At 44.7% G+C, this 24,901-nt stretch overlaps 2 protein-coding genes across 9 annotated transcripts in view; one reads left to right on the forward strand and one right to left on the reverse strand.

The window, feature by feature from the left end:
• TERT (telomerase reverse transcriptase) overlaps nucleotides 1-24,901 on the forward strand; it is a 71,677-nt gene that overhangs the window by 24,735 nt on the left and 22,041 nt on the right. The window contains exons 13-18 of one of the 7 annotated variants that reach the window (XR_015951626.1): nucleotides 92-153; nucleotides 2,324-2,448; nucleotides 4,159-4,296; nucleotides 5,359-5,482; nucleotides 6,771-7,003; nucleotides 9,591-10,416. Coding sequence is in view for 2 of the 7 variants with exons in the window: in XM_060278062.2 (XP_060134045.2) it covers nucleotides 92-153; nucleotides 2,324-2,448; nucleotides 4,159-4,296; nucleotides 5,359-5,462 (429 nt within the window). In the remaining 5 variants the exon portion in view is untranslated. Of the gene's footprint in view, nucleotides 1-91; nucleotides 154-2,323; nucleotides 2,449-4,158; nucleotides 4,297-5,358; nucleotides 5,483-6,770; nucleotides 7,223-9,590; nucleotides 10,417-24,901 lie in introns of those variants that run through there. The other 6 variants (XR_015951629.1, XR_015951625.1, XR_015951627.1 and 3 more) reach the window with 6 other exon arrangements.
• LOC118090407 (sodium-dependent neutral amino acid transporter B(0)AT3-like) lies at nucleotides 5,454-23,100 on the reverse strand. 2 transcript variants are annotated; one of them, XM_035126100.3, is made up of 12 exons: nucleotides 22,923-23,100; nucleotides 22,240-22,380; nucleotides 21,746-21,883; nucleotides 20,571-20,752; nucleotides 19,329-19,439; nucleotides 16,686-16,798; nucleotides 14,456-14,584; nucleotides 13,934-14,084; nucleotides 12,199-12,403; nucleotides 11,390-11,549; nucleotides 9,115-9,271; nucleotides 5,454-6,896 (listed from the first exon to the last, which is right to left on the reverse strand). In XM_035126100.3, exons 1-12 carry the CDS (start codon nucleotides 23,083-23,085, stop codon nucleotides 6,714-6,716), a joined length of 1,833 nt encoding a protein of 610 aa, XP_034981991.2. In that variant the 5' UTR covers nucleotides 23,086-23,100; the 3' UTR covers nucleotides 5,454-6,713. The 2 variants fall into 2 exon arrangements, with proteins under 2 accessions (XP_034981991.2, XP_088532328.1); XM_088676202.1 differs by lacking the exon at nucleotides 19,329-19,439.

A 24,901-nucleotide genomic window follows, 5' to 3' on the forward strand; every position in this document is an offset into this window, starting at 1 on the left:
TTTTTGTATATTTTTAAAATTAAGCCATAAGCGTTGACTTTTTTTTACTCACTCTTCCCCCGCCCCAATTATTTCTCCTCTCTAAATTTAGATCAATAGCCTTAGGACTGTCTGTATTAATATTTTCAAGATACTTCTGCTGCAAGCCTACAGGTACGTGTGATAATTTTCAAAGCTTCATACTATGCAATGCCACTGGAAGGCGCTGTGAGTTAAGAAAATGCAATGTTTCACCTTCCATTGTTGCCTTTTGTTGTGCTGTGACTGGTCATTTGAAAGGTCCCCATGCACAGGGGTTTCTAAACCGCTTTTATATATATCTCCCCACCAACCACCATAATGTTAAAAACACCCAGAACCTTTTAATGTTTCAGCATCAGATGACTCTATAGATCTAGGAAACGCAAAACATCTGTTTTTCATGTAGTGTTATAATTTCAGTGCTGATGCAGTTGTAAGTTCCTCCAAACAATCCACTTGCCTTTAGCCCTTATCTTTAAAATCACAGTATATCCTAATTATTGATGGTGGTGCTCAGTGATTGAAACTACAGTGGTACCTCGGTTTTCAAACAGCTTAGTTCATGAACAACCTGGAACCTGAACACTGCAAAACCGGAAGTGGGTGTTCTGGTTTTTGAACTTTTTCCCGGAAGCCGAACATGCTCCGTTTTGAGTCATGCGCTTCTGTTTTTACTGTTGCACAGCTAATTTGTGCCCCCCCCCCAATTGCGTTTTTTGTTTCGGAGGCTTTTTCGGTTAATTTGTTTTTATGACTGTGTGGAACCCAGTTCAGCTACTGGTTGAAAGATTGTGTGACTGCGGAAATGCATTAACCCCCCCCCCCCAATCCAAACAATGACTATCATCAGTACACGTAAGGGGAATTTTTTTAAAATCGGCTACAGTACTGTTTTATATATTTTATAGTATAGCACATTGTTTACTCCTTTCATTTTATGGATCCATGGCCTTGTTAGATAGTAAAATTCATGTTGAATTGCTGTTCTAGAGGTTGTTTCTAAAAGTCTGGAATGGATTAATCCGTTTTGCATTACTTTCTATGGGGAAGCGCGCCTTGGTTTTGGAACGGACTTCCGGAATGGATTAAGTTTGAGAACCAAGGTACCACTGTAATACAGAAGATCAGCATCTGATGTAAATTCACTTACAGTGGAACCTTGGTATACGAACACGTCTGTTTATGAATTTTCGGTTTACGAACGCCGCGGACCCATCTGGAACGGATTAATTCACTTTCCATTACTTTCAATGGGAAAGTTCGCTTCAGTTTATGAACAGACTTCCAGAACCAATTACACCCATGCTTCGGGTTAAGTACGCTTCAGGTTGAGTACTCTGTGGACCCATCTGGAACGGATTAATCCACTTTCCATTACTTTCAATGGGAAAGTTCGCTTCAGTTTATGAACGCTTCGGTTTATGAACAGACTTCAGGAACCAATTGTGTTCATAAACCGAGGTACCACTGTAAATTGAAACAAAAGCGAAGGGTGTGGCTGCACTTGCTCAACATCCTTGCCTTTGTTCCTTGATGCCTCTGCCTCTTCAGCATGTAACTCATTAACATTTTTAAAAATAAAAACCTGGAACATTATGTCTAGCTGAACTCTGCCAGGACTTTGACCTGTTCTCTTTCAGCCTTGTCCTTGTGCGTTAGACTTCCTGTCTTCACTTTCTGAAGTTCTGATTAACTTTTAATGACTTTGTAAAGTGTAAGCATCTTTCCTCCTGCAAGGGTTTCCCCTGCCCCTGGTAAACACGTTTTTATCGCAGAGAACATACACTTTGGTCAAGGCCAAATGGGAGCGGCTTGGGTGTCACTGGAAACCACCCGGGTTAGCTTTCTAATCTCAGCGCCATTTTGCTCTTCTGCGCAACAGCTGTCAAGGACGGTGGCAGAGGTTCCAGGCTGCCTGCACATTATAAATTTAAAGCGTGTGGTTTCCCCCAAAGAGTCTTGGGTGCTGTTAAGGGTGCTGAGAATTGCAGCTCTGTGAGGGGTAAAGTACTACAGTTCCCATGAATCTTGCGGGGGGGGTCGTGCTTTAAATTTATGGTGTGTACACAGCCCCCCAGACTATGGGGAGGTCTCTTGAAAAGAAACAAATATGGTGTATAAGGCTGAACAAGGTGCCACTGTATTTTTTCTCAAACAGCTGCCTGGTTTCATTATTTACAGAGCCTGCTTACAAAACACAGACTCCTTTTACTGCTGAATTTGGTGGAATTTAATTCTCCACAGAGCTGAGATTCTGTGCCTATTTAAGTGGGTTTTAAACCACTTTTTTTTTTAATTCCAGGTTTCATGCTTGTGTCCTCCTGCTTCCTTTTAACCAACAAGTTAAAAATAATCCCGGTTTCTTCCTAACGATAATCTCTGACACTGCCTCATGTTGCTTCTCTCTACTAAAAGCCAAAAATGCAGGTAGGTGAAATAAATGTACTAAAACCACAGCCCTTGGGGAACAGTTACTTAGTGGAGTGGTTCTTCTGCCTTAATGTTTCTTGCTTAGGACCAAACTAGACATGACATTAAGCATCTCGCTGAAAGTTGTATCCTTCTCTCTTTTTTAAAAAAACCCTCTCTAAATAGCCACAGGGGGCAGAATGTAATAGGATAAAATTGGGAACGTTGTGGATAGTAGGAGAATATTATCCTTCCTCACTCACGTTAGTTAGTTAGCGGCAGAGCACATTACCTGTACATCACAGGAAGCTAGTTGGTAGATTTGTTAGAATCTCGTTAAGCAATCCAGTCTGGCTTGTCCAGATTGGATTGGTGCTGGTAAATTCCCCTTTAATTCCCTCTTAAAAACAATAATGACACATTAGTCTTCTTTTAAGAATAAGAAGAAGTTTACTTACCTTCAGTTCACAGTTGGATCCCTGAAGGCAGGCTCTAGCTTGTAGTTACAGAAGAAAGTGCGAGTTCATCCCACGTGGGGAATGAGCCCATGTGCTGCTGGCTGAGATCCAGCAGACAGCAAAAGAGCATCAAGAAGAGTCGAGAGAGAGAAGGGAAGATGGCTGTGTGACTGCCCCTTTTGTAGGGTCTGCCAGGGTCATGCCCATCTGTCTGGTCACACACAGGGGGAGGATGCTGCAGACCAGGTGAGACAGGAAGTCCTCCTGGCTGTAGCAACATCCCCCTGCATGTCCACTCTAGGCATACAGGAAATCTTATACTTGACTGCAACAGTGATGTTACATCCCACAAGAAGTGTGACGTTAAAGGCGGACCAGTTGAATGCTTTCATCCTGTTTTCACTAGCTGCTGTTTTGGTTGGGCTGCGGGGAGGAGTCTCATTTGCTGCCCCTGTGTCCTCCAGATACTGTTGGACTGCAAGTCCCATCAGCCCCAGCCATCATGACCAATGGCCAGGGTCAATGCGGGCGACAATCCCCACAGTATCTGGGTGGCACCATGTCAACTGCACAAGAGGAGTGGGACTGCATAAAGGAGTATAGCTGGCTCCCCCTTTGCAGACTTTTGTTCACTATGGAGCGGTTGGGGCAGAGCCTGCAGGACAGATATGACAGATACTAAGGATGTGCTTTTTCCTCTCTCACATGTTTTAATTGCCTGGCACCTCTTTTACTCTGTCCTTTTAACTGAAGATGGTAGCAATTGAATCTAGGGAATTATATCTGCAATTAAGTCTTCTTCAAATTCAAGTTACTTTTTGAGGGTGGTAGAGCGGGCAAGGAGATGTTGAAGAGGAAGGGATCTGTGTGAGAGATGGATTAGAGTAGTTTTTCTTAAGGTGTGAGGCTGAGAAAGGTGGAATCTACCCCTGGTGAGAGCTGGGAAGGCTCAGGAACAAGATGGGAACTGAGCGGATGGGAATGATCAGGTAGACATTGACAATGTCCACCAGAGGCAGGTATCAGTTTTGAAGATTAAAATAGAAGGCTGACAGAATAATTTGTGTGTGTTGGTTTGGTTTTCTTTTCCCTTCATTCTTTTTTAGTCTTTTATTCTTATTTTTTATTGGGGGTTTTTAAAGATATTAAATCTGCTTGGTTTTTGTTGTATTTTATGTTGAAAACTTTTAATAAAATTGATTATTAAGAAAATAATATAAAATCTCTTCACTAAACAAGCTCAAGTCTTTCTTGATTGCTTTACGCCTAGATATACCTTTTTCTCCTGCTGGTGGTTCAGCGCCACTTACATACAAAGCTGTGCAATGGCTCTGCTATCGTGCCTTCAGTGTGAAATTAGGAAATCACAGAGTTATTTACAAGTGTCTTCTTGTACCACTCAAACAATGTAAGTACCTCTCCGCTTCATGCCAAGACGTGCAAATGCTGTTCATGTCTCTTAATTTTCCTTTCCAACTAAAAACTGTTAAGTTTATTCTTGAAGTGACTCTTTCATTTAGTCTATGTTATCATTATTCTATGCGGGGGTGGGAGTAGGGAATAACTATGGATGTTTTTGAGAAATTAGGATATTGTTGGGTAGGAAAATGCTGGTACAGGTGACTCTCAACTTAAGTGGGCATTATGTTCCAGGGATAGCGCATAAACCGTGTATAATCAAAACACATTGGGCTCAACGGCGAGTGGGACTGCCAAAGTCTCTCCCCACCCCCACCCACCCCAAATGCCCGTCCCCTTAAAATGTCAAACAAGTGAAGCTGAATGCACTAAGTTGCGAGTTTTCTGAAGAAGCCTAATGTCTTCTAAGTCATTTGAAATATTTATAGATACAATTATAGTGCATTAAAGATGTGTGGATTTTACAATGTCAAGCTGATACTGCTCTGATTGGGGCATCATATCTGTATAGTCACTGGCATAGTTCTTGCAATAAAAGCTAATCTGATATACGTATTTGAGATTCTCGAGGGCATTGAACTATTTTTAAATAGCCATATAATTCCTTTAGAGATGGGCAAGTTTATGGTCAAACAACGAAACTTTCTCCCCCAGGGGGCGGTGATGGTCTCCAACTTGGTTGGCTTTAAAAGAGGATCAGACAAATTCATGGGGGGGGGAGGGGAATGGGTCCTAGCCGTTATGACTATTGCTCTCCCTCCACCGTGGGAAGCAGCGTGGCTTCCAAATACTGGGAACCACAGGAGGGGAGGTGCTTCAAGCAGCTAGGAAGCCTGCTCCCCATCACGTGCAGTTTCAAAATGATGGTGCAAATGTTCTTGGGAGTGCAGGGATCGAGTGTGCCAATGTGCCATGCGGCCCAGAGGCATTGCATTGGAAAAAATGGCCACCCTCATTTTAAAAGACAGACCACCCAATAACCCTGTTCGGAATGATTTGCCTATCATTTGTCTATCAAGCGATTGGTTGATTTTAGCATTCATCTTTTCAGGTGAAATACAGTTGCTCCGGCAAATTCCAGAAGCTTCTGTACAGCTCCTGAAGGAAGTGACAGAACCATCACTGTATGAAGATTTCAAAGCCATTCTGGATTGATAGATGCAGTCCTATGGTAGGTAAACTGATGTATTTCTCCTTTAAAAAAGAAAAAGAAATAAATAGCTAAATCAACCTCCTGTATCTCAAAGCAGGAAAAATGTAATTTGGTGCCTGAAAGTATGCTTAATGCCATGAATACATGAGCTCAAAGCGACATTTTCAAAATGTTCTCTCAGCAAAGTAAGTGATGGGATATAATAATAATAATAATAATAATAATAATAATAATAATAATAATAAAATTTTATTTATACCCCGCCCTCCCCAGTCAAAAACCGGGCTCAGGGCGGCTGACACCAACAGAATTACAATGAAACATAAAAACAATTAATTAAAATACAGATTAAAATACAGTATTAAAATTTAAAATGCAGCCTCATTTCAAGTAGGCCATAAATCCAAGCCATGAGGGAGGAAAACACAGGGGTCAGGCTGAGTCTAACCCAAAGGCCAGGCGGAACAGCTCTGTCTTGCAGGCCTTGTTTGCATAACTCACTTCTGTGAGTTCTGTGACTTCTGTTTTAAAACCTCAGCGGCACATTATTTTATAATTGTGGCTGTCAGAACCATGTGGTTTTCCTTAACCCTTGCTGAGTAATCCTTGAATTATTTGCATGTTTGAGATTTTACTGTATTGCACATGGCCTTTCAGCAAGAACAGTTGTTGTATCGTACTTGGTAAACCTAAATAGAGTTCAGGTGGTTAGATATAAATAAAGTACTGATTCTCTCTAAATTAGTTTGTTTCTAAAAATAAATGGGATGTTCTATTGGCTGTAGGGGAAATCATAAACAGTCAGTCGTAAGAGTGGTGCCTGAAAAGATCCTTACTGCGGAATTACTATGTTCTGTCCACTTATGTTTTGGAGGGTGTCCACCTAATGTCATCATTTTGTAATCAGCCCCTAGCAGTTTTCCCCTTTCTAAGTCTCATGTACCCAATGGCCTTAGGCAAAGCACTTTCTTTCAGTCTCAGCCCCCACACCTGCAATATAAGGATAAAAATGTGGACCTACCTCATATGGTCGGCATAGTAAGACTTACAAGATAATTATGTGTTATGTATTACGAACATTCCTGAGTGCTATATATAAAGATGCATTTATTTAGAAAATGGTTTTACATAGAAATCCTTACATCCATACTGATTGAATACCTTAAATTTGAGGATACATGTGGGGGGGGGTTAATGGTCAGGATAGGATGGGGAAAACAAGGGTGACCAGATCGCCGAAACAAAAGTTAAGATCAGGTGCTACCAGTGCTGGTGTCTGGATGTATTTTGTGTATCTGTTTCTTTTTCAGTACGATTCTCCAAAGTTGGTAAATGGCTCCGAAAGGGATCATCAAACATGGTCCAGTTTCCAGCATCACAGAGATGACAGCAGCCCAGATAGGGTACTTTTTGGGCTCTTTTGCAGGAAAATGTACCTTTGGGAGAAACGAATGTATTGCATGAAAGCCACACTAAACAGCACAATCTTCTGTGGGTTTACTCAGAAGTAAATCCCATCCGGTTAAATGGGGATTGCTCCCAGGTAAGTGAGGACAGGAATTACAGCTGGATAATCCTTCAAAGTGAGAGCTAAGCAAAGGTTGGCAATGTTCCAAAAGGGAAAGGGAAGACTCCTGAGTTGCATGCAGTGTAGGGCTAAGACTATGGCTTTATCAGCACAAGGATGTCTCCTTACATGATGGGATGTTCTCCTCCTCTTCTCCCCTTGTGAACCCCGAGCAAATTTTGGGGTGCCATGGGAGAAGGAGAGGGGAATAAAGTCCCATTGTGCTAGTGGCAATCCTCTGTGTGTTGTGTCTGGGACTGCTCAGTGTCTGCATGGTTGACTAGCTAGGAACCACATGGACGCGACCTTGAATTCCATTGTTGGCATCCATTGTCTTGGGAGACAATGGAAGAGGTTGCAGGTAAAGCCAAACCATTAGAGAGGAATTCTTTGCTTAAGCAAAGCGACTTTATCAATTATCCTAAAGTTTTTATGTGTTTATACGCCTATCACATTTAAAAACTTTAAATCCATTGTTGTAAAGTGGTCCCTCGCTAGACGAATGCCCTGTAAGACGAATTTTCCGCAATACGAATAGGTTTTGCGATCGGAGGTTGCCTCGCAAGACGGTGAGGTTTTTTATGGCTCCCGCTTCATCTTGCGAAGCGTGGCCATAAAAACCTCCGATTGCAAAACCTACCGAAAGGGGCATTCGTCTAGCAAAAGGGGAACCAGCTGTAGCAAGCTCTCAGCTGATCTTCCTTTGCCTTCTTCCTGCGCTGCAGCTGGTTCCCCTTTGTGTTCCGCTGGTCTCTGCCGGTGAGGGGCAACCGGCAGAGACCAGCGGAACACAAAGGGCTGTAGCGCGGGAAGAAGGGGGGGAGAAGTGGAGGAACGGATCCCCCACTTCTCCCCCCCACCGCCACGCCATGGGCACCCGGGAGCATAGGACGGGGCTTCGGAGAAGCGCTGCGCCTTTCTGAAGCCCCGTCCGATGTCGGCTTTGTGCTGGGCAGTGGCGGGAGAAGCGGTTCCTCTGCTTCTCCCGCAGCAGCCTGGCACACAGCTGCTTCCGTCGGCAGCCGCCGTCTGAAGCCAGGTGGTGGCTGCCGAGGGAAGCGAAACCGGCTTTGTGCCAGGCGGCAGCGGGAGAAGCAGAGGAACTGCTTCTCCCGCTGCCCAGCACAAAGCGGCGGCTGCTGCCGAGGGAAGCCGGCTTTGGCTTGGCGGGGGCAGGAAGAAGGGGAGGAATTCCTCCCCTTCTTCCCACCACCGCCAAGCCAGTCAGCAGCGGGGGCTTTTCGCCGTTTGCGTTCCCCCCAGGGCGGGGGGGAGGGGGAAGCGCAGGATCTTTTCTGCGTTTCCCGTCCGACACAGCGGGGGATCGTAGCGGGCTTCTCAAGCCCCCTACGATCCCCGCTGTGTGATAGGCGGGATGTGGGGGAAACGCACAAAAGATCCTGCGCTTCCCCCCCCCATCCCGCCCGACACAGCAGGGGATCGTCCCGCTTGTCCCTCCCACCGCCTGACAGATCCGGCATTTGGCTCTGTCGGGCATGGGGAGGCACAAGCGGAGCATCGGACCGGTCCTCTGCTTGTGCCTCCCCCCGCCCGACAGATCCGGCAACCCCGGGATCTGTGCTTTCTGTCGGGCGGTAGGGGGGAGAGGAACGAACGGGGAGAAAGGGCTGCTTTCTCCTCCTTCATTCCTCTCCTCCTGCCACCGACAGCAAGGAGAGCTGTAGGGCTGTTGCCGCCTGTCTTCCTGCCTTCCAGGGAGCCAAGCGAGCAAGCGCCGCCAGTCCCCTGGAGCCCATAGGAACACATTAATTAACTGTTAATGCGTTCCTATGGGAAACAGTGCCTCGCAAGACGAATTTTTCGTTGGACAAATTGACCGTTGGAACGAATTAAATTCGTCTAGCGAGGCACCACTGTATATTGTTTTAAATGTTTGTTTTGCTTGGGATTGTATTCCCATTTGTGTTTCACAAGCTGGTCTCCGGCCGTAATAATAAATTATTATTATCATCATCATCAGTCCAGGAGCACACAGCTACAAGATTGGAATGAGAGCTCAATCTCCCCCTCCCCCATGCATGCAAATTAGGGACAGACTAGTAATTACTTGTATAAAGGTAACTTACATAATTTGGGTTCCATGTATTGTAGCTTGAAGTTTCCTCAAGAAGTACATAGGACACAAAAATCACGAACATTATCCCTGGGGAGAAAAATTGCCACGTTGCCTTCCAATAACAGTTTAGTGGTCTTCCTGTCATCTCTTCCACATCTGCACTGAATCTGTCAACGAAATGGATATATTTAGTGAGGGATCTGTGGAGAATTCACTTGCATGTAACCTTATTAAAAATGAAGCCAGTTAAACTTCTGTTTCTCCTCTGACCGCATGCATGTTCATCACTTGATGAATGCAGGAACAAGTGGAGCAGCTACATAAGCATCACTCAAAAGAGGGAAATGCAAACAAAAGAGGATTCAGGCTGGCGTAAAACGTTTATATGCTAATTTAGAAATGATTTCTGAGACTCAAATAGAAATGAATTACATGTCTCCATAGTGGGGAAGACTGACCAGCTAGCCTGTTCTGTCTCCTTTCCAGGTGTTAACTGCTGGTGAGAAACTTTGAAGCCTCTGCTCCCCCTGCCTAGAGTTCTTCATCTTTTAAACCAGAGGGATTGTGAAATCAAGGAAAAATAAATTAAACACAACAGATAGGAAACCTTTATCCTATTGCATATTGTGGTATTTAAAGCGTCAAATTATGCATAAGGCTGCAAACCTTACCTGGGCAAAACGGTAAAGGACCCCTGGGCGGTTAAGTGCCTAGGGGGTGAACTAGGGGGTTGCGGTGCTCATCTTGTTTTCAGGCTGAGGGAGCTGGCGTTTGTCCACAGACAGATTTCCAGGTCATGTGGCCAGCAGGACTAAACTGCTTCACAGCAGAACACCATGACAGAAACCAGGACGCACCGTTTACCCTCCTGCACTGGCATGCTTTCGAACTGTCAGGTTGACAGGAGCTGAGACAGAGCAACAGGCACTCACCCCATCACAAAGATTTAAACCACTGACCTACTGATTGGCAAGCCCAAGAGGCCCAGTGGTTTAGACCACAGCGCCACTTAGCTGGGACCCTAGTCCCACTGAATACAATGAAATATATTTCATACTACGAAGACAATAATGATGTATTTCTTGCTGCACCTAGGCCAGTAAGAGATCAGGCAGACAACCTCACTTTTGACTTTCCTGCTTCTCTTAAAGATCTTTTTATGCCATCAGGCCTTCATTGCTCTTTAAGGTTTTGATTAGCCAGCCACTTCCATAATTATTTGTACTGCTTGTAATTTGTATTTTATGTTAATCACCTCAGCGTTTTATTTGGCTGTACAGAAATGCTTTTCTAAATAAATAGACTCAATAAAGGTTTGTTGCTTAGAGTGTTTTTTTCCGCAGGATAAAGGAGGGAAGTGTCACACCTCACCAGCTTATCAATGGGACTGGTTCTCATGATCCCACTGATGAGGGGTGCTGGTAAACCTGGGTCCTGGGCCATACCACTTCAAATAGCAATGGCTGTTGGTGACTATGCCCATCATGTTAAACATAACTGCTGGCCGCCACCACCACATAGAAAACTACCATATGAGGGAAGAGTGAGTCTAGAAGAAAATTACAGCTGGTTACCAAGTAAATGGGATAGCAGGCCTGGGGATGGGAGGGACAAGGCACTCCATCACTATAAAATCCTGATTAGCATTACAAGATGTAGGTGGATTAGGCTACAGGCAGCCCTGTTTAGGGAAATATTTAATCTGTGATATTTTAATGTATTTTGGTATTGTTGGAAGCCCAGAGTGGTGGGGGAAACCCAGCCAGATGGGCGGGGTATAAATAAATAAATAATAATAATAATAATAATAATAATAATAATAATAAATTTTGCTGAGAATTTTCAGGCATTGCAGAATCTGTCTAAACAAATCTGCAGTTATGTTTCACTGGGTTATGCTGAATCGGTAGTTCTGTTGAACCGCCTAGCTTCTCCATAGTGTGTTCATTTCTTAATAGAAATGCTTAGTTAAAGTGCTTTCAGTAGTAAAGAACTCACAAATTCAGCAAAAAACACAGACATGGCTCAGAAAGCAATTAGCAGCTGGGAATCGAGTCTCCCAAGAGCTGAGCTGTTAATGAGGAAGTCCTCAGTTCAAATATTATTTCTGCAGTGAATTCTCTAGGTGGGCCTACTTTACAGAGTTGTCTGAGACATTGTAGAGGAAAAACATTGAAATATTATTTGAATGCTAACATTGTTAATAAGGATTAATGCTGATGTTGTTACAATACAGCAACCAGCACCTAAGGGCTTTTCCAGATACATAGGCAAAGAAACATTACCTTTTCATTCCATAAATAAATACAACACCGATCACTTCAAAGAAACCAATGATGAGCAAAGGCAAGGTCCCCGCAAAGCTGTCAAACATCTCAAGCCAGTAGCTTCCTGATCTCAGAGTAAAAACCAGGCCCAGCAGAAAGGCAGTAAGGCATATTAAACCTACAGACAACAACATTCATTTGTAACTCAGCACAAAGGAAATAAAAGAAAACCTAACCAGTGGTGTTTAGATGTGTGTTTATAGATGTTCCGTTCTTGCCTATCCTTCTTAACGGTGCAATCTGGTATCATTAAAGCTATATAGTTTCGCCTCAACAGATTATTGTTATTGTTGCTATCACTATTTGTTAATTTATATACCACCCTTCAGAGATATCAGGGTGGTTTCACAAGATAAAAATACAGGATAAAAGCACAAAATAAATGGAACAAAAACTAAACAATAACCCCCACTCCCACAAACACATTTAAAAGGCCATAGAATAAGCACAAGGCCTGGTTGAAGAGGAACTTTTTTTGCCTGGCACCTAAAGGTGTATAACAAAGGTGCCAGTTGAACCTTCCTGGGTTGAAACAACAGTTTCAGCTAAGAGAATGAGCAATGAGCTAGGATGTTCCCCCACTGAAATATGGTACTGTCTCGCCCACGAATCTCAGCCCCCTTCTGCAATACAGAGATACTGTAATGCTAAACCGCTGTTGTTTACGAATGCTGAAGTAATGTATGAGAAACGCTTTGAATCAAGTAAAGCACCATATTAATCTTGAGCATGGTTATTAACAAGAAAAGTATTTGAAGATGTCTTACCGCATACAGCCTCCTTGCGTATGTATCTAGACACAATGGGAGTTTCTGTGAGAGGCGTCAAGATACTTTGAACAAATCCAAACATGGAAGATATACCAATACTGAACAGCATGAGAAAAAACAGAATCGCCCAAGTGTTCGATCCAGGCATCTTAACGGCGATTTCAGTGAACAGAATAAAGGCCAAGCCAGGTCCAGAAACACTCTGCAAAATTCACAAATAATGGTAAAATCCGTCAGATTTATTGCTGAGTGTCATTTATTCTAATGCAAAGGCAAAACATTGTATTACTCAACATTTAGCCATCATCTGGAATAAGATACAGTCATTACCGATGACAAGTTCTTATTGGGGTGGGTGGGGAAAACAACAAACCCTCTTGACCTTGACCTCCGACACCTGAGATGTGCATTGTTAGGAGTCAAAATATATTAGTGGCATTAAGTTGCTGTCATCTGTTTTTAGTGTTGCATTTTAAATCATTGTCACTTGCCCTGGGAGCTAAGGGTGAAGGAAAGGTAATAATAATAAAAGCAGCCACCTAAGCTCACAGGTTGCTTTCTGTGTTTCTTTTAGTGCTCACACGTACAGACACAGGTATGGTTTCTGTGTCTCTCTGCAGAACTTTAAGGGAGAACTTCACAAGCTGGACAAGAGTTTTGGTGGGTACCCTGAGCCCCTTCTTCTATGTGCAAGCATAGTGGGGCAGAGGTAGATTGTGTTTCTTCAGAGATAACCAGGCAACCTGTGGTCTCTGTGCACTCATACTTATGGGTAGAGTGACAAGCTAGTTTACCAGAGACAGAGCAGCTTGTATGAAGCCAAAGAGCTATACACAGCACTTCTGAAAAAATTTCCTGCCTGGGCCATCACATCAACGGTAGCTGAAGAACCAGGTCTGTGACCACCTTGCAGCATGGCAGAGGTCCAGCAGAGAAACTCTACAGAAAAATGCAGTGGAACCTGCAGAAGCCTTCATAGAATGTGACCAGACCCGTTCCAGAGAAGGAAGCCATGTCAGTGTTGTCTGTCATCACTTCCTCTCAGGTGAGGTTGCATTGCTTGCCTGGCACCCAAAATACCACAGGCCGCTGTGAAGGAGAGGAGCAAGGCAGCAGGGAGGCTGGCATGGTGCAAGTGCTGCAACAGGAGCAGCGGGCTGGCTCTGCCGCAGCAGCCACCCTCGCCAAGCTCCCCACTGTCTTGTCCTCCCCCATAAACAATGACAATGTGCACTGTTGGGAAGCTGGTGGGGCAACCTAGCCGCACTTGTGCCACCCTACTGGTCCCTATTAAATGCACTACCTGTCATGGCGAAAACCGCAAAAGCTCTGGATGAGCCCTAACCATTCAGATCCTATTCAGCAAAAGCCCATGGTAATGGAGACACCATAATGCCCAAGCCAGGGAACATATAGCCATCAGGTCCTATCAACAGAAGCAGCCCTGCCCTTGCCTTCCATGCACCCGCTTAAAACCTGCATGCCATGACGGAAGGCAACAGCCAGAAAACCCAGCTCACAGAGATCGTGCATAAGGTGCTGAAGTCTGAGACTAGTTTGTACCATTTCCTGTAAATAGGTGGCTTGGCAGAAAAACAGCATATGAATGCCATCAAGAATTAATGCCCTGTCTGTGGCAATAGCCCCAGCAAGTGGCATTGTTTTGGCGACTACAAAATCAGTGCATACTGTACTTTTACAACTGGAGCATTTTGTAATGCGAGTACGATACCTGATCAAGGAAATACTGGAGATCACAATTTGCCAGCTTGAGAGATGCAAGTTTATTGATATCTGTTCCATTCAAGTAACTGAGCCAAAATGCGCCACTGTCTACAGTGATGTTGTCATTCCTGGATACCTTGGTGATGTATTTGACATTTCTGTCAGTAAAATCAGGAATGATACAAATTATTTGCATTGCCAACAGCAATTTGCTTCGAATAGGGCAGGCCAGGGGCAGTATGGGTTTATGACCAACCACTGACGTGCGTAGGGACCTGGAACACAACCCCCACACAAAAAGGGAGTTGCCTGTATACCTGAATTAATGAATAGGCACATGGAGCATGCAGAATTATATACTATGCTATAATCTTATTTTAATTCTGCCCTCTGGGGTTCCCTAAAGTAGTTTAAAGGGGGGGGAGAGAAATGACACAAAATTCTAGACAATGAAAAACAAAAATCGTGAACAGAGGGCTTGGATCAACACCTTAAATTGGTTCCTAACTATGAAACTTCAACGGCTCACCTTGACAAACAGTCTTCATAGGCCATTGTTGCTTTGAACCCCAGAATTGAAAAAATTGGGACTGACGCAAACAAAGACGTCAGAGAGTTTATTGCTGCTATCATGACAGCATCCAGTTCACAGTCATTTCTAGGAAAAACAAGTACATAACAACCCCATTAAATGTTACAAAGGACAGCACCGATTCTATAACTTCTAATATTATACATTTGAAGTACTTGTACTCTACTCTTCACTGAATATTTTCAATCCCAGAACAGTAAAACAAAGCAATAGAATAGACAGATATTTTCTGGGATGGGAGGCTAACAATATATGAAAATTGCAGCTGGTCAGCCTAAAATCAGCTCCAGTAAATTACAATAAATTTAAACCATCTGTATCACAAGGCAAGTAAAGCTTAAACCACAATAAGGACAGCAGGTAGCATTTCCAATTTAACTAAATACCTGAATAAGAAGAGAGAATACCGTCTAAACAACCAAATGGTCTTTGCAACAGTTCCTGCCCCATCTCTCACCTAATGTAGCCCACTAACTCCCCTTGTTCTGCTGCCTTTCACTCAAAGAGGGGCCCACTCTGTGCCAACAGAGCTTTTGAGCAACTTAACTTCTTTTGTGCACACTCTCCAACCCCCATCCAGGGTATAATAATAATAAATGGATGGAGATTGTCATTTACAGGACATACTCTCAGTTTAAGCTTGTGTATGCCCTCAAACAATGCCATTTCCCGGAGGCTTCAAATCCATATTTCTCTTTTAGGCTGACAAGTTGGAATGCAAGAAGCAATGAACAATAATTTTACAATGAAATTGGAGAAGGGGGTGGGAGGCAAAATTAGTCCTAGGGTCCCTCTTCCAATGCTGTGAATGCTGGTTTCTGCAGAAGACTTTAAACTGATTAGAAAAGCTTAGCCTGGCAGATTCTCTTTGACTGCAGGATGGGCCTAAAGAAATGGCCAAACACATATGGCATATTGCCACAGAAACGAAACAGCTAGAATGTGTTGTTTTGTCGTTGTTATTCATTTGTTTATACCCCATCTTTTTCCCTGACGGGACTCAAAGCAGCTTTCAATGTAAAAACATGAACCACTAGAGGGGGAAAAATCATTGAAATACTATTAAACATTGATAGAATGAAAACTATAAACATGTGGAAAAAAATTCTGTCTAAAACCTACCAATAATTACAATAAAAATTGTCCTCAATTTTTGTGTGTGAGAAAGAGAAAATAAGCAGGCAGCCCTAGAACAGAGACAAGGCCTGAAAAAGACAAGGCCTGACTAAAACTCTGTGAAAATCCAATGAAATGGCACTGGGGGTTCTCGAAATCTACTGGGGCAGGAGGATCCGTCTGAGCTTTGATGCTGTATATTTGTGTAAATAAAGCCTTTTGCCACAGAAATGTCAGTAAGACTCTTGAGATCTCATTCAACAGAAACCAGCCCTGGTGCACGCATTGGAATCCCTGAAATTTTTCATCATTCTGGGAATGGAGAGGCCCCGAATATTATACATTTATCACATTTAGACCTCACCTTTTTCCAATGGATTCCAAGGTAGCATACAAGCAAGTTATGCTGTTTTATTCTCACAGGAACTTTATGGAGTGAAGCTATACAGTGGTACCTCGGGTTACAAACACTTCAGGTTACAGACTCTGGAAGTAGTACCTCGGGTTAAGAACTTTACCTCAGGATGAGAAGAGAAATCGCCTGCCGGCTGCAGTGGGAGGCCCCATTAGCTAAACTGGTACCTCAGGTTAAGAATGGTTTCAGGTTAAGAACGGACCTCCAGAATGAATTAAGTTCATAACTAGAGGTACCACTGTATTGAGAACATGCAGCCGCCTCAGTCAAAAATAAAAAGTCTCAAGTCAGGGCTCTGCAGCTGACTTCAGTGGGACTCATTAATAATAAAGTATTGCATCTCAAACTTAGCTGAAGTTTTCCCACTTTGTTTGTTTGTTTGTGTGCGACAGCCTGTGTACTGGGGCGTTTGCCCAACACTGGCATTGCAGAAAGAACAATAGAGAGCATCTTTGGGACTCTCACACAGGGAAACATGAAGCAAACAGAGCCAGCCGCTTTTCCTGGGCTCCAGTGTGGGCTGAATGAGAATTGAGTCTTGTCTCCAGAGATCATTGAGGCGCTATCTCATAGAAGACGATTTTACTGCGTCAAACAACTCCTCTCCACATTGTGAGCAAAAGCTACAAAACCTACCCTGAAGGGTTGTAGCTTGAATATGCTATGTGTCCCCCATATCCTAAAGAAAGAGAGGAAAAAATCTGGGTGGCTGCATCAAGCCAGGCACGTGGATTGTTGATCTGCTTGAGCTGTGAGAGAGAAAGGGAGATATCAGGGCTAAACACATTATTAGTCTCTTAATTCCTGTGTGTATTTCACTGATAAAGGCCTTCCTGGCAAGCAGTGGAAAACTAGTGTGTTTTGCATGGACAGGTGGCGTCCCCCAAACCCTAGGCAAGCCCCTGAGCGGAAAAACGACTCAAGACAACTTGCTATGGGATTAAAATTGGCCACAACTTTATTACGTTTCAGGTGTAGGGAGACCTTGGCTCAGGCATTGGGCGTTTATCCTTCCCAGTCCCCAGCCGGGGATCTGGGAGACTTCAGGGTTATCCAGAATGTGTGGGGATTGGGCTGGCTCTGGAGAACATATGTTCAAGCAGAGAGCCCGCCCCCCATTCACCGCTGTTGGAAGGGAGAGCAATGACAACCTCTCGGCTTATGGTCAATGCCTCTGTTATGTACTGAGCTGAATCCTAGAACAATAGGATTCAGAAACAGCGGGAGGTCACTTCCACCTGGAGTTGGATTGGGTAGCTCCCGCTGTTTCTGAATCCTATTGTTCTAGGATTCAGCTCAGTACATAACACCCTCCCTTCAAGACCCCTTTAACGGGGAACCCTGGTATCACCGCCGCAAAGGGGACGTGGGACAGCGCTTCACGCCCCCCCTCCAATTTAGGAAGATAGACTAAAGGATTCCGCCCAAGGCCTGAAACCACCAAAACCACCGCTCCACACATCAAATGAGGGGCAACCTTCGCGTGGTCACACGCAGCCCCTATCCCATAAGGCAACTCCCTGGTAGTTTGGGGCTGGAACCGCCTTCCCAGGTAGGATGCCAGGGGTCTCCGCCTACCCCAGCCTGGCGTCCAATCCTGCCTGGGGAGGTGTTGCCAGGGGATGGCCAGGTAAGGGGAGGACTTTCCAGCTCACACAATAGAATTTGAATCTTACCTCCAAGCACCAGTTGGTTCCAGAGCTTCTCCCACCCTCCACACCCTCATTCAAGTTTCTTTTGCAGGTTAACCCTTTTTTCCACAGGTACACAGGCGCTGCTATGTCAAGATCGCTGTTGAAGGGTTGGGGGTTTGGGGGACTCTGCCTGTCCACGCAAAGGTGAAACCTGCCAATGCAGGAAAATTCCTTTCCGGCACTTCAACAGCAGCCCTGGCGTAGCAGCGCTCGCGTACCTGTGGAAAAGAGGTTAAGACTTAAATGAGGGTGTGGATGGTGGGAGAAGCTCTGGAGCCAACTGCTGTTTCCCCAGGTAAGATTCACCTTCTGTTGTGTGGGCTGTATGGTTCCTCCCCTTACCTGGCCATTCCCCTGGCAACGCCTCCCCAGGCAGGATTGGACACTTGGCTGGGGTAGGCGGAGACCCCAGGTATTCAGCCTGGGGAGGATGCAGCCAGTCCAAACTACCAGGTAGCCGCTCTGGGATCCAGGGGGCTGCACGTGACCACGCAAAGTCGCCCCCCCCATTTAATGTGGGGAGCGGTCATTCTGAATTCAACAAATTCAGAACAGTAGAATGCACTATACAGTGGTGCCTCCGGTTGCAAACGGGATCCATTCCGGAAGCCCGTTCACAACCTGAAAAGGTCGCATCCTGAGCGCCGCGTGACATAATCCTTCGCTTCTGCGCATGCCCAAAGCGTGATTTAGCGCTTCTGCACATGCGCACAGGTCACGGAAGCACCGAACCCAGAAGTAACCCATTCCAGGGCTTCTGGGTTCGGCGCGTCCGTATCCGGAAAACACGCATCCTGAAGCGGATGTAACATGAGGCATGACTGTACTGGCAAACAAGTGTTTAACAAACTGCCTGCTGGGGGCTTGTTGGGAGGGGGAGAATCAGTGTGTAGGAGAGAGCGCTTAACTCTTTCCATGGTTGGTGATACTCCCTTACAAATGCTCACTAGGGTGCTTTTACCTTCACTTGGGCGTCTTCCAGTCTTGGACCCTGCCAGACAGAGAAACAAAAAGCAGCCAAGGGGAGCATTTGTAGGGAATAACTGGTGGGCATAAGGAGGATTGAGTACCTGCCACTGGCTTCCTCTGCAAATGCATCTCTTCCTCTCTGCATTTGCCCCAGCATTACATGTCAAATACAGAACTGGGACACCCCATGCTTGCACAATGAAGTGTAGTTCTGCCCTGGCTGCCTAGAAATAAGATTTGACCCAGGGTTGCCTATATTCGTGAGTTCTAGAAATGGGCACTTTTTACACAAATTTCTGTTTTTCATAGATTCCAGGGGGAGTTAACAAAGTACAATTACCAGAATTGTGTGTGGATCCCAGCTAGTATTAAGTGGTAAGCAAAGAAGCAGCATGGAGGAAAGTTTAAAGTTCAAAGCCACCTCTAAAAGACCAAACAAAATAAAAAAATTCCTTCCAGTAGCACCCTAGAGACCAACTAAATTTGCCCTTGGTATGAGCTTTCGTGTGCATGCACACTACCTCAGACCAACAAGTGTGGTCTTTCTTCTAAAAGACCAAGTTAGACTTTCCGTACATCATCTGGAACACCAAGGATCAATTGAATAAATACTTGCATTAGGAGTCATGAAGTAGAGTAATCCGTGAATGGCTCCTGGGAGAGTCAGTCCATAAATAAGGAATAATGTTAGAATTAGGTAAGGAAATGTAGCTGTGAAATATATTGCCTAAGAGGAAGAGCAAAGCAGAGAAGAAAAAAGTGAGTGTCAGGAACAGGTGAAGGCAACACCATGTAACAGATACTGTGGGGGAAGTGGGGGGGCCCTCCCAACATTTTCTCCAAGTTGGTGCCTATGGCCATGAAGCTCACTGGTGACCTTGAGACAGTTCTCCAGTCCAACCGACTGAAAGATTGTGAGCAGAAAAAAATGGTGTACAAGAGGAAAAAGAGAGTAGCGTGCACTCTTTGGATGAAAAGTAGGGAACTAATTGGTTGATTGATTGGTTGATTGATTGATTAAAGAGGCAAGCATACATGTGTTAACCAGCCTTTAGTCTGTTGCAGAAAAAAAAAGATAGAAAACACCTTGTGACAACTTAAGGAACTACAGTCTGTTTTATTAGAGGCATCTAGGGCTGCCATACACCCAGAATTTCCTGGGATTCGTCTGGGCTGCTTTTTCAGAAATCGGGCGTATGGCTGCCCAATCAGAAAAAAAGCTCAACAGCTTTTTGTGTCAGGATCTGAACTTCTTAAAATATGGTTTATCTACAGTGGAGAAGAAGCAGTTTTACACAGTGGACCTCAAAAGCTAAATACACCATAAGACAGGCAATATATTATTCAACTGACTATTCATCATGACGCAGTCCTAGTCAGCCCATTTAAACTGCTGTTCCTTCCCAAGTTGCTTTAGCCCTGCAGTCTAGTGCGAACCCTTGTGTTCCTCATAGTTGTACTTTATAGCTAACTAATCCATAATTTTGCTTCTTATTTGCTTTACGTATCTTCTGCGAGGATGCTGCTATTTCAGCTACAAAATGGCAGGCCCTCTCCCCGCAAAATTAAAAATAGAATATTAGATAATACTCTGTCTGGGCTGTACCATTTCTAACTGTAAGCAGGTAATAAGATGATCAAACACATGCAAAAAAAAAGAAAAACCCTTCTGCATGTGGATTCTAACCTCGCAGATGTATTAGTTTTCAATGGGCAGCTGCCTTTTAAAAAATATGGTAGAACATTCGTTCATGTGAGCTGCCTCCTGTTTCAAGGGGTGCAGTCCAAATATGGCTTTACCACCTCAGTAAGGACCAAGTCAGTGAAATACAGGTGTCCAGTAATAATCCCTGCTCACCTTTCCAGCCGATTCAATTCCTCGTACTGTACAAATGAACACAATTAACCAGCAGGCTGCCAAACATAAAACCAGCCACCACTGATGTGGGCCACTATTTCCAATATCTGTGCTTATGTTTAAAGTGTACCTATACCAGAAATAATTGGTAGGTGTGCTTTTGTGACATTCTTCAATAAGTTCTGAAATAACAAACACAGAAGGCATTATCAAAACAGATAGAATCATAGAAGATTTTGCATCAATTGAGACTGCATTTTAAAAACTCCATTCCATTCTAGACTGAGGTATTGTTTAGTTTGGGGAATAGCCTCCTCTTGATTGACAAACAGGGCATCCCGAAAGAATGCCATCAAGAGGAGATGCTTCACCTCAGTTCTCAGTCCAAGCCTGGAACAAAACTCTCTAGCCCTACACATATTTGGGTTAGGGATGCAACCAGACACAGCCTCAGGTGAATGGATATGTCAGGGCAGTCTCGAGCAGATCAGCCGCCCTGGCGCTGAGGGGCGGAGATCGCTCTGGCGCCCCCGCCCTCGCAGGGCGCAGCATGGGTTCCGTGCGGCGAAGCCGGCCCTGGGATATGTGCCTCATCCTCTAGAAGCAATTCCATGAAGGGGAAGGGGCAGGAATGAGGCCTTTCTTCAGGCATCAATTATCTCTGCACAGGAAGCTCTTGCTTGGCATAACTAGTAAACTTTAAGCCAGGAGTGGGGAACCTTTGGACCTCCAGCTGTCATTGAACTACACCTCCCATCAGCCCTAGCAAGCATGGCCTATATCCAGGGATCGTGGGAGCCGTAGTGCAGTAACAGCTGGAGGGCGTCTAGTTCCCTCACACTTGCTTTAAGTTATTGGCCCCATCAACACAGCACTTTAAACCATTATTAAACTAAGCTATGCCTTAAACGTGAACTCACTGCTGCTTCATCCAGATGGGCAGGGTATAAATAAAAAGATTATTATTATTCTACCTCTGCTGCATTACTTTTACAAGTTTATAGCTCAGTTCATATCCTATTCCCTAGGACCAAAGGAGGCATGGCAGGGACAAACCTGGGTCTGACAATTGCTGACTGCGGCAGAGTTGGACAAACAATTCAATGCGGTAGTTGAAGAATACATACAAAAGCAGATACTAATAACAGAAAGCAGCAAGCGACTTGGGAACTCACCTGGTTTGCTGGTATCTGTTGGGCAGGAACTCCAAGGTAACGGGTTTCGGAAAGAGTTTATAAAATACCACATCACCAAGGCCAAAAGCATATTATAATACGAACTCACTAGGAAGGACACTATCATAGAAGTGTAACCTGTGGAATATGCAAGCACATGCAGAATTGGCATGAACAAAGACAATTGCAAGAGTCTGATCTGCACAACTGGAAGATCAAATCCAATGACTATCTGAACTCTGGCAGTCTGGAAAAAAGCATTGCTCTGTGAATTAAACAAACTGAGTGGGGTAGGGGGTTGGAGAGGCAATTTCCATTTTGACTCAGGTGGTGAAATTGGAAAGGCTGCCCCTGAGTGGCCCTGTTTAGCTTCCAGACAACTACTTGAGTTTACACGACTGGGTTTGCTATTACAGCTTCATGGAGCCCATGCATTTCCAGGAATAAGCAATGATTAGAAGATTGTATAATCACATGTAAAGGCAGTTACCTACCCAGTCCTCCCAGGAAAGGAGAGATGTGCCACCAGAGTTGAATGCTGCCTTTTTTCAAGCGTTGCCCTATAGCTAATTCAAGGAAAAATACAGGGATGGCTCCCAACAAAAACGCGATGACGTATGGAATCAGGAATACCCCTAGAAACACAATAGCCAAACACAGTTAGCTCATAGCTCATGTCAATCAGGAGGAAGAGCAGGATGTAAATGGCATTATTTATTACAGTGTTTTATTTAGTAATGCAGTTCTCCAACCAAAAAAAAAGGACCCCCTCCCTTTTACAGCACCTGTGATAGTCTCCTCCTCCTTCTAACTGTCATCTGCCACAAATGAAGCCATCAAGTGGAGAGTAGGGACATTTAAGTACCTTTACAGCTGCCTCTGCAGAACCATTTTAGGCCACCTCTCTTCATACCTCTGGCTTTTTTGCCATCTCACATAGAGCCCCTTAATCTCCCTTAATGGTTCACCACCCAGGCTAACACCTCACTGGGAGGCATTGATTAAATTTTAAGCATTGATTAAATTTTAACAGTTGCTGGATCCAGAGATTAGATGGGTCCGGCACACAGTTTAAGACCCCAAACACATATTATTTTAGAACACGAGGAGCTTGTCGTAGTTTAAGTCTGAACAATCACATAACTGATCTCCAATGAAAAGGTGGATTTTCTCTTACCTCCTCCATAGGTTTGGCACAAGTATGGAAAACGCCACACATTTCCAAGACCCACAACAAATCCAGCACAACTTAAAAGGTACTGGAATTTACTATCCCACTTGGGCCTTGCCCTCTTGTCTTTACACTCTTCAACGCTGCCTTCAGGTTCATCAGTTGCCATCTTTACAACCTCTCCCCCCCCCTTTCAGCACAAATTTCTTCAATATTAGCAGCAGCCAGGCAACTGAACCTCCTCACTCACCTAGTAAGTAGTTGGGGGGGGGGGGGCAGCAGAGGAATTCTGAGCAATGGGTGGAACTTCGATCTGTGACATCACACCAAAGAATCCAGATAAAACAACCTAGCAACCTACAGCCACACAAATTACAGAGTTGAGATGAGGCACTAAAGTTAACAGAAAAATTCTTACCTCTTGGAAGCAGTAAAGATATAATTTAACCCTTTCAGTCTGAACTCTAAATTGTATTATCTTTCCCAAAGTTTCTCTCTTCCCCTAGCATAGGGGTGGGGAGCACACGTTTGGGAAGTTTAAAAAATTGTTGACTTACGCACTCTTGAAAGGTCAGGTTCATGTGTTTCATAAAAGGTTGCTCAGGCAGTAATATTCACCTTAGTTACAAAGCTGTGAAAGGTCCTAAATTATTGGTATAGGAACTCAAGAATGGATGCTGAGAGCCATGCAAGTTGAACTAGCAACCAACTCAACCTCTTCACATGCTGAGCTTCTCAAGTAAACTGGAGAACAAAGACTTGATTATGTAGTTCCTCCCAAGGTGCATAGCTGTCAACCCTCCCGTTTTTTGTGGGAAACTCCCTTATTCCAATCCGTTTCCCTCTGCTATCCTGGATTGTTAGATATCCCGTAATTTTCCCAGATTTGAAAGGAAGGAAGCAGCTCCTCTCCCTCCACGCTGGCCAGGGAGGCTCCACTCGGCGCTCCCCCCCCCCCGCGAGCGATCAGCCAGTCACCGCCCGGTAAAATGCCTTGCTCGGGAGCTGGCTGCTCGCTCAGTTGCCAACATGCCGACATGCACAGAAGCGATTTCCAATGCCCAGACATGCGGACATGGGCAGCCCGGCACTGGAAGTCGCTTCTGCGCATGTCTGGACATGCACAGAACCGATTTCCGGTGCCCCAGACATGGGCAAAGCTGGCAACGGAAGTCGCTTCTGCGCATGTCTGGACATGCACAGAATCGATTTCCGGTGCCGCACCGCTGGGTGAGGCTGCTGATCCCTTATTTTCCAATCCAGAAGTTGACAGCTATGCGAAGGTGAGGAGAAGTAGATCGTTAATCCTGTCAGGACAGCATACTCTATGGCAGGCATCCCCAAACTGCGGCCCTCCATATGTTTTGGCCTACAACTCCCATGATCCCTAGCTAACAGGACCAGTGGTCAAGGATGATGGGAACTGTAGTCTAAAACATCTGGAGGGCTGAAGTTTAGGGATGCCTGCTCTATGGTATTAACCACGTCATGCATGAATAAGAGACTTAAGCATGTTGGTTGGCCAACATGATTTCCCATTAGGACAGTCATGTCCAGAGTCTGGCCCACAAGCCAATTGCGGCCTGGGTTCCAGTTTAATACAGCCCCACAGGTAATTTGGCAAAATCTATTGGTTGTGGCCCCCAGTGAATCCCCGAGCGCTGCTCAGGACCCCTGGGATCTCTGGATGTTTCAACGCCATGGGGCTGCACGTCCTCAGTCTGCGTTCTCACAATCTCTTGGACATTGTGGAATTTGGTGCATTCCTTCTCCCTGTGCTGCGTCTTCACCACACAGCCACAAGGGCAGGCAATTCATCTTTGCTGCAACTGAGGAGAACCTGCACTTGCCATCTTTATTCAAGCGTGAATTGCCAAAAATTGCAAATCTTTTGCTGAGGGTGAATTTAAAGAATGCGTTGTGAAAATGGTTGAGAATATCTGTCCTAAGAAGAAGCAAGAGTTTGCCAAGATTTGCCTGCCTCG

This window comes from Zootoca vivipara, chromosome 8 (genome assembly GCF_965207765.1).
Source record: "Zootoca vivipara chromosome 8, rZooViv2.hap1.1, whole genome shotgun sequence".
In the NCBI taxonomy this organism is placed as follows: Eukaryota; Metazoa; Chordata; class Lepidosauria; order Squamata; family Lacertidae; genus Zootoca; species Zootoca vivipara.